General features: G+C 40.8%; 1 protein-coding gene across 5 annotated transcripts in view; it reads right to left on the reverse strand.

The window, feature by feature from the left end:
• Positions 1-259: 259 nt before the first annotated feature.
• OSBPL3 (oxysterol binding protein like 3) overlaps positions 260-13,846 on the reverse strand; it is a 185,285-nt gene continuing 171,698 nt past the window's right edge. For all 5 annotated transcript variants that reach the window (XM_017863953.1, XM_017863950.1, XM_017863951.1 and 2 more), the window contains 4 exons: positions 10,070-10,214; positions 7,104-7,230; positions 4,652-4,774; positions 260-616 (listed from right to left, as the gene is read on the reverse strand). In XM_017863953.1, the coding sequence (XP_017719442.1) occupies positions 520-616; positions 4,652-4,774; positions 7,104-7,230; positions 10,070-10,214 (492 nt within the window). In that variant the 3' untranslated portion in view covers positions 260-519. The remainder of the gene's footprint in view (positions 617-4,651; positions 4,775-7,103; positions 7,231-10,069; positions 10,215-13,846) is intronic.

The following is a 13,846-nucleotide window of genomic DNA, read 5'->3' on the forward strand; positions in this document are numbered from 1 at the left end:
CATTGGATTTCCTGTGAAAGAAGAAACAATTTCTTGCAGACTCTTGAAACCAGCGTCATATTCTCAAGTCTTTTCCTTCCTAACCGCCCTGCTTTCCCCATCCTCATTCGCACACGCATTCAGCGTCCCAGAGTGTTGGGACTGGGAATTCTGGGAATTAGAAGTCCATAAATAATTTTGTTACTTTTTTTTTTTTTTTTTTTTTTTTNACTTTGGAAAATTAGTGTTAAAGCCTCTTTTTTTAACCCACACATGAACATTCAATCTTTCATTTTTATTAAATAGTTTATATATAAAAAGAAATGTCAAGGTGTTCTACATTCATATAAACAATCAGGGTAACATTTGAAATTGTAAAGAAATGCACTGAGGAAAATACAGAATTAATGAGTTACAATGCTAAGCTAAGCACAAGTGATCATCCTAGAGTATGGTTTAAATACATAAACACAGGTTTGTGCCGCTTCAGAAAGCAAGCACAGGATAAATACACTAATGTTATCTTTCTTCTTTACTTTTTCACCATAAGACAGGATGGTCCAGTTTGGAAAAACCAAGATCTTTTCTAAGTTCCAAATAGGTACCGTTGCTCAACCACGAGTCATCATTGGATTTCCTGTGAAAGAAGAAACAATTTCTTGCAGACTCTTGAAACCAGCGTCATATTCTCAAGTCTTTTCCTTCCTAACCGCCCTGCTTTCCCCATCCTCATTCGCACACGCATTCAGCGTCCCAGAGTGTTGGGACTGGGAATTCTGGGAATTAGAAGTCCATAAATAATTTTGTTACTTTTTTTTTTTTTTTTTTTTTTTGAGATGGAGTCTCGCTCTGTCATCCAGGCTGGAGTGTAGTGGCATGATCTCGGCTCGCTGCAACCTCTGCTTCCCAGGTTCAATCGATTCTCCTGCCTCAGCCTCCTGAGTAGCTGGGACTACAGCCATGTGCAACCACGCCCGATTAACTTTTGTATTTTTAGTAGAGACATGGTTTCACTATGTTGGCCAGGCTGGTCTCGAACTCCTGACCTCAGGTCATCCACCCGCCTCGGACTCCCAAAGTGCTGGGATTACAGGCATGAGCCACCACGCCAGCCCATTTTGTTACTCTTAACTTCTCAAACTTAAAGGCTATGAAAAGTGGTGCTTCTGACAGAAGGAGGATGCAGGGAGAGTCTGTCATATACAAAACATGACTTGTATGACTGTCAGCACCTTGGGAATGACTGCACAAAAGCTACACATCAACCAGGTTGTGCATAGGAAGTGGTTAACATTTATTTATTTATTTTTAAAGGAGGCTGGGTGTGGTGGCTCATGTCTATAATCTCAGTACTCTGGGAGGCCGAAGAGGGCACATCACAAGGTCCGGAGTTCAAGACCAGCTTGACCAACATGGCGAAACCCCGTCCCTACTAAAAATACAAAAAATTAGCTGGGCATGGTGGCAGACACCTGTAACCCAGCTGCTCGAGAGGCTGAGGCAGGAGAATCGCTTGAAACCGGAAGGCGGAGGTTGCAGTGAGCTGAGATCACAGCACTGCACTCCAGCCTGGGCAACAAAAGCGAGACTCCATCTCAAAAAAAAAAAAAAGTAATTGGAAGCCATAAGAGAGTCTGGAAAGATTAGTCCTCATTTTTTATTCTTTGAATAGAGAATATATGACACAGATCAAATTTCAAAGGGCACAAAAGGGTATAGAGCTTCAAGTTTTTATCTTCTCCTTCTCTGCCAGCCTCCTGATTCTTCTCCTCAGAGGTAGTGATGTTATCGGCTTCATTCTTTCAGGGAAATTCCATGCGTGTGTGCGTGTGTGTGTGTGTGTGTGTGAGAGAGCATGTACTCTATCCCCTCTCATTCTGACATAATGTTACACCAGACACTGTTCTACTCTTTCAGCTTTGACATAATGAAATATATTGGAGATCATTTCCGATTAGTACAATAAGGCAAGGGTCAGCAAACTATGGCCCAAGGGTCGAATCCAGCCTTCTGCATATCTCTGAAATCTGTTTTATTGGAACATGGCCATGTCCATTTGTTTAAATACTGTTTATGGCTGCTTTCAGTGCTGAACAGCGGGGCTGCATAATTGCTACTAAATGAATTGAACCTGATGGCCCGCAAAACCAACAATATTTATCATTTGCTCTTTATAGGAAAAGTTTGGTGACTCCAGCAATAAAGGATTCCTCATTTTCTTTTTATACAGTTGTATGATATTCCATTGTATGGATGGACCACAATTTACCTAACAGGTACCCTACTGATGGGTACTTAGGTTATTTCCAAACTCTAGCTCAGTACATGTTATTTTGTATATGTGTGTGCATATAGTTACGTTAACAATTCCTGTAATTAGCATGGCTGGGTCAAAGAGTATGTGCATTTGTGATTCCGACTGATATTACCATATGGTTTAGAAGCAAAGTGGAGCGTGCCTGTTTTCCCACACTCTCAGGAATGTAGATTTTTATCACACTTGTTTCCCTATTCCAGTAACACTATGTGTTTAAAAATGAGTCAATCTGTGTATCAGACAGTTCACTATTTTAAAACAAAGAGGCTCAGTTTGTTCTGAGCTATAGTTTCCACTTAGAATTTTCAGTGATTTTGTTGTTGTTCCTCAGTAAGTGTTAATGACAACATCCAAGTCCCCATATTCCTCTCCAAAATCTCTTTGCCAGGTTTCTAATTTGAACAGTCCCATGGAGGACTGCTACTGCTGAACAACTCTTGCTCCTTCTCCAATTTAAAAATATTGCCCCATCTAATACTATGATAATTTTATAGACAGTCAACAAGAGAGCGACGGCTGCCCAGCTGAAGCGGCTGCCCTTTCTCATTCCAGATATAATTCCTTCCTGATTGCAAGGACAGCACAATCATATTCTGTATCTTGCATTTACACGGTAATGTGTTTCCAGCAGAGCTCCACAGGCTTCCTAAGGTCATCCTTAATGTCTCATGTTGGATCCAGTTGGTGAATCTCCTTAACTAGTCCTTGAGACAGTTTAGTTAGCTATCATTTTAATGATCCTAAAAGTACTGTAATGAACATCTTTATAATTGTAGATTTTTTTTTGTAATGAAAATGGACAACGTATGGAAGAAGAAGAACCAACCTATTTAAGGGTGTATTGTGTTTATTAACTGATCAGTAAATCAACTGATCAGCCTGTTAATCTATCCATTTTCTATTTCTTGCCTTTTCAAAAAAGAATGTAACATTTCCATCTTATTCTTTAAATGTTTAAATGAAGCCTGAATATTTCAGGATGAAATTTTGGCCGGTTGACTTTCAATCACTGATATCGTGAATTTGTGGAAATGATCAGAAGGGATCTAGTACAATCTACATCAACTTTAGGGAAAAGAGCATCATATTCTTCGAGACAAAACCTTATTTGTTACTATTTTGATGTTTTGGAATACATATTTTATTACTGCTGCTGTTATAAATAACTAAATCTTCATAAAAGTACTTCTGTTGTCCACTAAAAACAAACAAAAACACAAAAAACATCCCCAAACAATGAAAAGACACTGGTGGCCCTGGAAGGACTTGGGCAGATGGAGCAGAGCAGGAACTTGCTGCTTTTTTACATATGCCTCTTTAACTTTTTTAAAAAAAGAACAAACAGAAAAACTAAAATGATATAGGCCCTGGCCTCGTAGTGAGGAGAGTCAGGCCCCATTCCGGGGTATTATACCAACTCCTTCAACAGATCCCCTCCCTGCCTTAGGCTTTCTCTTCTACTCAGTTATAGGAGGAGATGGGGAGGTGAAGGGTTGAAGATCTCTCATGCCTCCTTTAAAAATTTAAATCTATTGGCCGGGCGCGGTGGCTCACACCTGTGATCCCAGCACTTTGGGAGGCCGAGACGGGTGGATCACGAGGTCAGGAGATTGAGACCATCTTGGCCAACGTGGTGAAACCCGTCTCTACTAAAAATACAAAAATTAGCCGGGCATGGTGGCATGCACCTGTAGTCCCAGCTACTCGGGAGGTTGAGGCAGGAGAATGGCTTGTACCCAGGAGGTGGAGGCTGCAGTGAGCCAAGATGGCACCACTGCACTCCAGCCTGGGCAACAGAGCAAGATTCTGTATTCAAACAAAAAAAAATTAAATCTATTTTAACAAGACCTTCTTGACAAGTTATTTTAAAGATAACAGTAAATGCAAGCCCAAGTGTATTGGAACTTCTACAATGCAAGAAACAGACTGCTTGGAATTTCCATACTGCTTAACTGTGGAGTGATTGTGAATGATCTCTGTCATGGTGTAAAATGTGCCTATGGGGGTGACCAACCTTAGCTGTGAATTTAATAAGCTGACCTGGCACTGGCACCTAGCTCTGGCAGGCTCCCTGACTGAGGACCTCCTCTGCAAACTCACTGGTTGAGGCACTGGGAAAGCTCAAGGAATGCAAAAACACAGGCCCTCGTTCTGCCTGAAGTCAGAAAGAGGGAGGCCCTGAAGGCAAGTGCCAGGGAAGGGCCTGGCACAGAGGACCAGTTCCCCCAGGCGGAAACAGGAAAAGCCTGGAGAATGCTCTCATCTGGGGACGGTGCTCTTTACTTGCTGTGAACCAGCAACATAACGTGCTGGCACCACCTATCAACCAAAAACCTACTCAACCCGGGCACGAACCTGAAAAACCGAGGCTGGTGCTCCACGTGATTTTCTTCTAAGACTCGCCGCCTTTCTCTCTGTAGTTGTTCAATCCTCTGCTTTTGTATTTCGGCTTCTTCTAAGTTCCCTTCTTCTAGAAACCTGAGGCATTGAGGAAAAAAAAAATGAAAGGATATGAATTCAAGAAAACAAAACAATCATTACTACTCAACTTGTATATGTCCACAACTGGATATTCAAAATCCATTCCTATACATAAGACCCTGCCCCCAACCCTTTAATCAGTATCTTGAAGTAGTCAGAGAAGACATTTTTTGAATTGGTGATATTTACATAATTCAAAAATTATATCTACAAAAAAGAATTTGGGGCAAAGTCTTCCTTTCTTCCTGGTCTCTAATTCCAACCACCTTCACCCTACCGCCCTAGAAAACCTACCTTATTATTTTCCTCTGCATCTTTCTAGAGATTCTTCATGTGTATATAAACAAATGTTAATACATATTCTTACCCTTCCCTCTATTTAAAAAATATAAATGGTAGCATGCTATGTATTCCTTGATTTTTTGTTTTGGTTTACTTTCTATTTAACAATCTATCTCAGAGATCTTTCCATGGATATACGTAGACATCTTCATTTTTTAATAGCCACATCATATCCAGTTGTGTGGATGTATCTGAATTTAGACAATTTCCTATGGATAGACATTTGAATTGTTCCCAATTTTTCAATGTGACAATGCCGCAATAAATGACCTTGAATATCCACCATTTCACATGAGTAAGTAGGAAAAATCTGCAGGAGAAATTTCTAGAAGTGAAACTGCTGGGTGAAAGGGGGTGTAATTTATGTATCACTGAACGGCCCTTTGTGGGGATTACAGCAATTTATATTCCCATCAGCAATACTGAGAGTGCCCTTTTTTCCCCATCACCTCAGAATGTATAAAACTTCTGAATTTTGTCAATCTGATAGGTTAAAATTAGGTTAAAAAAATGGGATGTCGACATGATTTTAAATTTGCATTTTCTTATTATGACTAAGGCTGAGAATCTTTTCAGATGTTTAAGGGATAGCTGCATTTCCTGTTTTGTGGACTGTTCATTTTCCTATGTCCATTTTTTCTTTTTTTTTTGTTAACACAAGGTTAAGATAAATTTAATTGAAAATGTTCATTATAGACATTAACAATGCTTACCATTCTTTAAACACCATATACGTTATTAATATATACTGTATATTTCAAATTAACTCCATTCTTAGGTTTGATTTAAGAAACACAATTGTAACAGATTTTATACAAAAAAAGACTTCCCTAAAAAAGTAGACAAACTGCATGAAACAGTACAAGCATAATGTGCATAGCAAGATAGCTTGAAGCATTCTGTGTGTGGCTTTCTTTAAAATAAATTAGGGGAATGGGCCCATTTGGGACCTACTGTTACAGCTGACGTATGCAAATGGTTTCACACCTTTTTTAGGCACTTGCTAACGAGTGTTCAACCCCTGCAAAATGAATTTACCTCCGATCTATTACTAGATTTCTAGAGGCAATTCATGATACGAGTTGCAGATATGGACTTCTCTGTTTATCATTTATCTTTTGACCTTATATAGTTTTATTTATTTTGCCATAAAGAAGGGCTTATGTTTGCTTTTTGGGGGGGGGGGGGTCTCATTGAGACACCCAGGCTGGAGTGCAATGGTGTGGTCCTGGCTCACTGCAACTTCCTCCTCTTAGATTCAAGCAATTCTCGTGCCTCAGCCTCCCAAGTAGTTGGGACTACAAGCACGTGCCACCGCGCCTGGCTAATTTTTGTATTTTTAGTAGAGACGGAGATTCATCATATTGGCCAGGCTGGTCTCAAACTCCTGACTTCTAGTGATCCACCCGCTTTGGCATCCCAAAGTGGTGTTTGTTTTTATTAAAGCCAAATGTAACAATCTTTTCTTTCCTTGGGCTTCTAGATTTTCAGTCTTAATTAGAAAGACCTTAGGGGAGACATTATTATTTCCATTTTACAGAGTAGGAAACTGAGGCTGGGAAAGATGAAAAGACCTACCATATATCACACACCCTGTGAGTAGCAACCTAGAAATCAGTAGTTAGATCTCAGTGCACCAAAATCATTTAAATCTGAGGGCTCGGGGAGCTGGATGTTTCCACCCTTTCAAATACACACTAAGTTCTTTATGATTGCATGCAGTCAAACTCTTCAAAATAAACACCTTTTTTTGGCATTTCAATGGAAATGGGGCTTTACGGATAACAAAGGTCATGCCACACATGGATTCGAGTTAGGCCCCAGCTCCTCCGTGACACAATTGTTTAAAGCGTCCCCACCTCTCAACTCCTGATGACATTTTCCACCTTTCTCAGGTGCCTCTGGTGGCCCGAGGATTGCTAATAAGACTTTTTGTAAGGCGTTTTACATCTCCGGAGAGAAAAATCTTTAAAAAAATCCTTACCTCTGGTCTGGCCTAAATCGCGTGTCAGTAGGTGGTAATAAAGACTTTGATGATAGATCCATTTCATTTAATTCCAGCGCAAACTGTGTGAAGCCATAGTATTGCTCATAGCCTTTCGGCATGGGATCTAAGAAGAAAATAAATCATTCACCCCTAACTTGCATGTCGCTTATGTTACATTTTAATTCCTTCACCTTTTTCATCTCAGCCTCGTTACAAATTTTCTCTCTCAGCTCCCTTCCACTTCTGTTAAAATACTCTGACTAATGAACAGGCGCTGAACATTTCTCTATACATTTTCTTTTCTATAATTTTTCTTCTGTCTAAAGGGATGTAGCCTCCTAAGTGTGTTCAGAAGGCAAATTTATACAATGCTGTGAAGTTTCTGTAGTGCTTAAGCTATGAAAATAATTTGATTTTAAAATAAACATGTTAGGCTGGGCGTGGTGGCTCAGGCCTATAATCACAGCAGTTTGGGAGGCCAAGGCAGACCGATCACCTGAGGTCAGGAGTTTGAGACCAGCCTGGCCAACATGGCAAAACACTGTCTCTACTAAAAATACAAAACTCAGCCAGGCATGGTGGCGGGTACCTGTAATTCCAGCTACTTGGGAGGCTGAGGCAAGAGAATCACTTGAACCTGGGAGGCAGAGGTTGCAGTGAGCCAAGATTACACCACTACATTCCAGCCTGGGTGACAAGAGAGAAACTCTGTCTCAAAAATAAAATAAAAATAATAAATAAACATACTAATATAAGCTCTGGGTCCATTTTTCCTGATTCTCACTCTAGAGAATCTGTTTTTAAGTGATGTCAAATTCTACTGAAACTCTGTTTAGTACCTAGAACAGTGCTGAACACATAGCAAGTGGTTAATAAGTGTTATTCTTTTCTTCCATTCCTGCCCCCCCATCCCCCCAATCTTACATCTTTAAACCATTAGGTGCATTGCCCTAACTGGAATTCCAGCTTTTCAAGCTAAACATACCCAAATTTATATATTGTATAAATCCAATGTAGACTACTAAGATCTACTTATAGTCTAAGCTCTTCACACATAACAAGAGAAATGCTTTCCAAGAACTCTTATGCAGACCTTTTCTTTTAAATTAAAGGGTCTCAGTCCACCCAGGTTGGAGTACAGTGACAGGATCTCGGCTCACTGCAACCTCTACTTCCAGGGTTTCAGTGATTCTCATGCCTCACCCTCCCAAGTAGCTGGGACTACAGTAGATGCACACCACCATGCCTGGCTAATCTTTGTATTTTTAGTACAGATGAGATTTCGCCATGTTGTCCAGAGCGGTCACGAACTCCTGGCCTTAAGCAATCTGCCGCCTTGGCTTCCCACAGTGCTGGGATTATAGGTGTGACCCACCATGCCTAACCGGGACCAATTTTTTGAATCTTCAGAAGTCCTCTTTGTAACTAGTCTAATTCTCTGTGTATCCTAAGCATAAAAATAGTAGCAAAGTTTCCTGTGGTGTCTTGGTCAGCAACCCAGTAACCAGGGAGTAAAGATAGTGCTTTTTCTTAAAGATGGGCCAGAGATGCTCATTGCCATTAGAGAGACATAAAGTCAAGGAATAATGACAGTAACAAAAATTTAAACAGTGTCGCTTTATCAAGGTGGTACTTTAACATTGAGACAGGATGGTAGTTCTCATCTGTGATGCATACTTTAAGCAAAGGAGACAGATTGTGCCATTTGCAAAATCTCATGTGTGCCTCTGAAGCTAGGAAGGCTTCCACTGGTGCCAGTTCATTCTAACTTCATGGCAACCTCTGCAACGGTGGGAGATGTGGCAGCTACCCATCGAAAGAGCCACTGCTGGCTGCCTACTTGACCATCATTTCTCTTTCTTGCTTGCTAACAGAATACTGATTCTGTTCAAATGGCATTATTCCCTTACTGGGGATTACTCCAAGACATCTAAATCTCTCTTGCCTACCCTGTTGCCCATGACTGGTTCATGGATGGGTCTGAACCCACTGCAGGCTGACATGATGTAAAGTCCTATTTGCTGGGGAATCTTAGAAAATGTTCCTGAGAAAAGAGAGGCACAAGAGAGAAAAACTCTTCTGTCCTCTCAATACATGCTTGGTACACTGTCATGCAGGGGTATGACATTGAATGGTAACAACCATTTTGCATCCATTAGGGGAAACACCACAGTACACTGGGAGTGGCAGAATGTATCCTCACTGATCCGTGTGCCCTTGACACAGGTAAGTTGCCTTATGTAACAACCCTGGGGCCACCCACCGCCTCACTTACTGTTACGTAATAGCACATAGCCTAACAGTTTAAGCCACCAGTCAAATGGTTTTGTTTGTTTTTTTACCAACCTAAAGCATCCTAACAAACAATGGTTTACAATATGGCTGTGACTTGGAAACAACATAATTTTTGGACTTAGAAGATCGAATAAGATGTTAAAGTGTGGTGGGGACATGCTGATGAAAGCTGGGGTTCCCTAGCTCTTCTGCCCGTATCTGCTCTAAGAGCTCAGCACCCTCTGGAATCACAGGAGTGATAAGGATGGCTTCTGGGGTTAGGTCAGCCTGGGGATAGCTAACTTTTGTAGGTCTCCTGGGTCACTGCTTTTCCTCTTTGTCCTTGCTGTAGAATGCCTTCTTGCATCTCACTGATATTCTTTCATAGTACCCAGTATAGTCACACATGCGGACTGCAAGATTCCCTCAGAGAATGCCCGTGGATTAGCAATGCTTGTTCTGGGGTTAAGAACCCAGGACCCAGCAGCCCAACAGAGGTGTTGCTATCAGTAAGCATGACAAGTAGGTGAAGACTGGATGAAGGAAGAGGGCCAACACCTCTAACCTAGTTCAAAGCAGAAGAGGCTGGAGATGCTGAACAGACACCGCTCCTATCCTCTGTAGTTTCTTTTGCCATGCCCACTCACCCACCCCCTCCCAGCCTGGGGTCCACAAACCCAGATACTCACTTGCTCTCCATATACAAGCAGAAGAGGAGGAGCCACCGCAGTAGATGCTTTCATGCCATTTCCCAAACAGCCGATGAACTGCGTTTCCACTCCTGTCAAACACTGTGCCTTCAATCTCATGGGCATTAGTGCTCCAGTATTTTGCCTAGGATTCAAATGAGAGTTGTTGGCTTAGTCCTTTAGCATCAGCTTATTACAGATATTAAAGAAAGAAAAAAGGAAAAGCTAGAGAAAGAACTGTAAGAGTGGTTCCATACTACATATTAGTTTGCTAGCTCTGGGTTCTGTTTTTTTAACCAACAAATTAAAAATTTATGTATTTATCACGTACAACATAGTGTCTTGAAACATGTATACCTTGTGGAATGGCTAAATCAAGCTGATTAACATATGTATTACCTTACATACTTACTTATGATAACACTTAACTCTCTCAGTGGCCGGGTACAGTGGCTCACGCCTGTAATCCCAGCACTTTGGAGGCCGAGGCAGGTGGATCACCTGAGGTCGGGAGTTCGAGACCAGCCTGACCAACATGGAGAAACTCCATCTCTACTAAAAATACAAAATTAGCTGGGTGTGGTAGCACATGCCTGTAATCCCAGCTACTTGGGAGGCTGAGGCAGGAGAATCATTTGAACCCAGGAGGTGGAGGTTGTGGTGAGCCGAGATCGCGCCATTGTACTCCAGCCTGGGCAACAAGAGTGAAGCTCCATCTCAAAAAAAAAAAAAAAAAAAAAAAAAAAAAAAAAAAAAAAACAAAAACTCTCAGCAATTTTCAAGTATACAACACATTGTTATTAACTATAGTGATCACGTTGTACAACAGATTTCTTGAACTAATTCTTCCCGTCTGAAATTTTGAATCCTTTGGCCAACATTTCTCAATCCTCCCCTCTGTCCCTGGCAAACCCATGTCAACCATCATTCTACCCTCTGCTTCTATGAGACTGACTCTTTTAGATTCCAAATGTAAGTAAGATTATGTGGCATCTGTGTCTGGNCTACTAAAAATACAAAATTAGCTGGGTGTGGTAGCACATGCCTGTAATCCCAGCTACTTGGGAGGCTGAGGCAGGAGAATCATTTGAACCCAGGAGGTGGAGGTTGTGGTGAGCCGAGATCGCGCCATTGTACTCCAGCCTGGGCAACAAGAGTGAAGCTCCATCTCAAAAAAAAAAAACAAAACGAAAACAAAACAAAACAAAACTCTCAGCAATTTTCAAGTATACAACACATTGTTATTAACTATAGTGATCACGTTGTACAACAGATTTCTTGAACTAATTCTTCCCGTCTGAAATTTTGAATCCTTTGGCCAACATTTCTCAATCCTCCCCTCTGTCCCTGGCAAACCCATGTCAACCATCATTCTACCCTCTGCTTCTATGAGACTGACTCTTTTAGATTCCAAATGTAAGTAAGATTATGTGGCATCTGTGTCTGGCTTATTTCACTTACCCTCCAGGTTCATCTATGTTGTCATAAATGACAGAGTTTCCTTCTTTTTAAAGGCTGAACAGTATTTCACTGTTATATGTTATATGTACCATATTTTCTTTCTCCATTCATCCATTGTTGGACACTTAGGCTGTTTCCCTATCTTGGCCATTATGAATATTGCTGCAATGAACATGGAAATGCGGATATCTCTTTCACATACTGATTTCATTTCCTATGGATATACACCCAGTAGTGGGATTGCTAGATCATAGGGTAATTCCATTTCTAATTTTTTTTTAGGAACTTCCATTCTGTTTTCCATAATAGCTGTGCTAATTTACATTTCCATGAATGGTGTGGGTTTCCTCTTCTCCATATCCTCCTGAACATGTTATTTTTCATCTTTTTGATAATAGCCATTCTAACAGATATGAGATGATATCTCACTGTGGTTTTAGTTTGCATTTCCCTGATGATTACTGATGTTCATCATTTTTTCCTCATATATCTATTGGCTACTTACATGTCTTCTTTTGAGAAACGTCTCTTCAGGTCCTTTGTCCGTTTTAGATCAGATTGTTTTCTTGCTGTTGAGCTCTCTATACATTTTTTATATCAACTTCTTAGGGGATGTATAGTTTACAAATATTTTCTCCTGTTCTATAGGTTGTTTCTTTACTGTATTGATTGTTTCCTTTGCTGTTTAGTTTGATGTAATCCCATTTGTCTATGTTTGCTGCTGTTGTGCTTTTGGGGTCATATCCAAAAATAGTACCTGCCCTGACCAATGTCATGAAGCTTTTCCCCTTTTGTTTTTGTTTTAGTAGTTCTACAGTTTCAGGTCTTACTGTAAGTCTTTAGTCCTTTTCAGTTGATTTTTGTATACAGTATACAGTTCTAATTTCATTCTTCAGCATGTGGATATTCAGGTTTTCCAGCACCATTTATTGAAGAGACTGTCCTTTACCCAGTGTGAGTTCCTGGCATCTTGGTCAAAAACCAATTAATTATAAATGCATGGATTTATTTCTGAGTTCTCTATTTGTTCCACTGGTCTATGTATTTGTTTTTATGCTTGGACTTTGGCTTTAAAAAACTCATACCTTTAGTTATTTAATAAAAATGAATGGTTAATGATCTGCAGTTTGTAACTCAACTAATATTTGTGTAAGATACATTTGCATTACTTCCTTTGCTACATACAATGTAAAAGAAGGCTCAGTTCTCGGCTGGGTTCAGTGCCTCATGCCGGTAATCCCAGCAGTTTGGGAGGCCGAAGTGGGTGGATCACTTGAGGTCAGGAGTTTGAGACCAGCCTATCCAACATGGTGAAACCCCATCTCTACTAAAAATACAAAAATTAGCCGGCTGTGGTAGTGGGTGCCTGTAATCCCAGCTACTTGGGAGGCTGAGGCACAAGAATCACTTGAATCCGGGAGGTGGAGGTTGCTGTGAGCTCAGACTGCACCACTGCACTTCAGACTGGGTGAGAATGAGACTCCATATCAAAACAAAACAAAAAAAGAACAAAAACAAGAAAAGAAAAGATTCAGTTTCTATACATCAAGCGAGTAGCGTGGGTATTCTCACTATGTATTGGTGAGAGGCAACCTTGCACTCTATTCTGCTCAGTTCAGCTCAGCTCAGGCCAGTCCAGAGGATTTTATACAGTTCCACACTGCAGCCAGCAGAGGGAACTCTAGCGCCCTAGAGTTGATTTTTTTTTTTTTTTTTTTTCCCCAAATTACCTGGCTGCCCTAAAAGTTTCTATGAAAGAACGGCAAAGGCATTTCTCCACAAATCAAAAAACCCTAGTACTATTTTCAGCTTAAACAGAATCCATATTTGGAAACCAATAATGTTGAATGGCATTTTCAGGTCAGATTCCGGTCGTTCAGCTTCTGCATTTCAAGGCTGCGGTAAAAATGGTGGCGCACGGAAGTGTCTCAGAGTTGAATTAGAAATTTAAAGTTAAGTTATCCAGCCATGTAAGAATGAGGGAAAAGCAAAATGATCTTAAGTTTGTTTATTTATTTTTTGATAAGACAGGGTCTTACTATGTTCCCCGGGGTAGAGTGCAGTGGTAAAGTCATAGCTCACTGCAGTCTCAAATTTCTGAGCTCAAGTGCTCCTTCTGCCTCAGCCTCTCCAGCAGCTGGGACTACAGGTGCATGCCACCCTGTCTGGTTAATTTTTAAATTTCTTTATAGAGATAGGGTCTTGTCATTTTGCCCAGACTGGTCTCAATTTCAGGCCTCAAGTGAGCCTCCTGCTTCAGCCTCCCAAAGTGCTGGGATTACAGGTGTGAGCCATGGCACCAGGGCTCTTAATTTT

This window comes from Rhinopithecus bieti, unplaced genomic scaffold (genome assembly GCF_001698545.2).
Source record: "Rhinopithecus bieti isolate Rb0 unplaced genomic scaffold, ASM169854v2 scaffold_73130, whole genome shotgun sequence".
Lineage (NCBI taxonomy): Eukaryota > Metazoa > Chordata > Mammalia > Primates > Cercopithecidae > Rhinopithecus > Rhinopithecus bieti.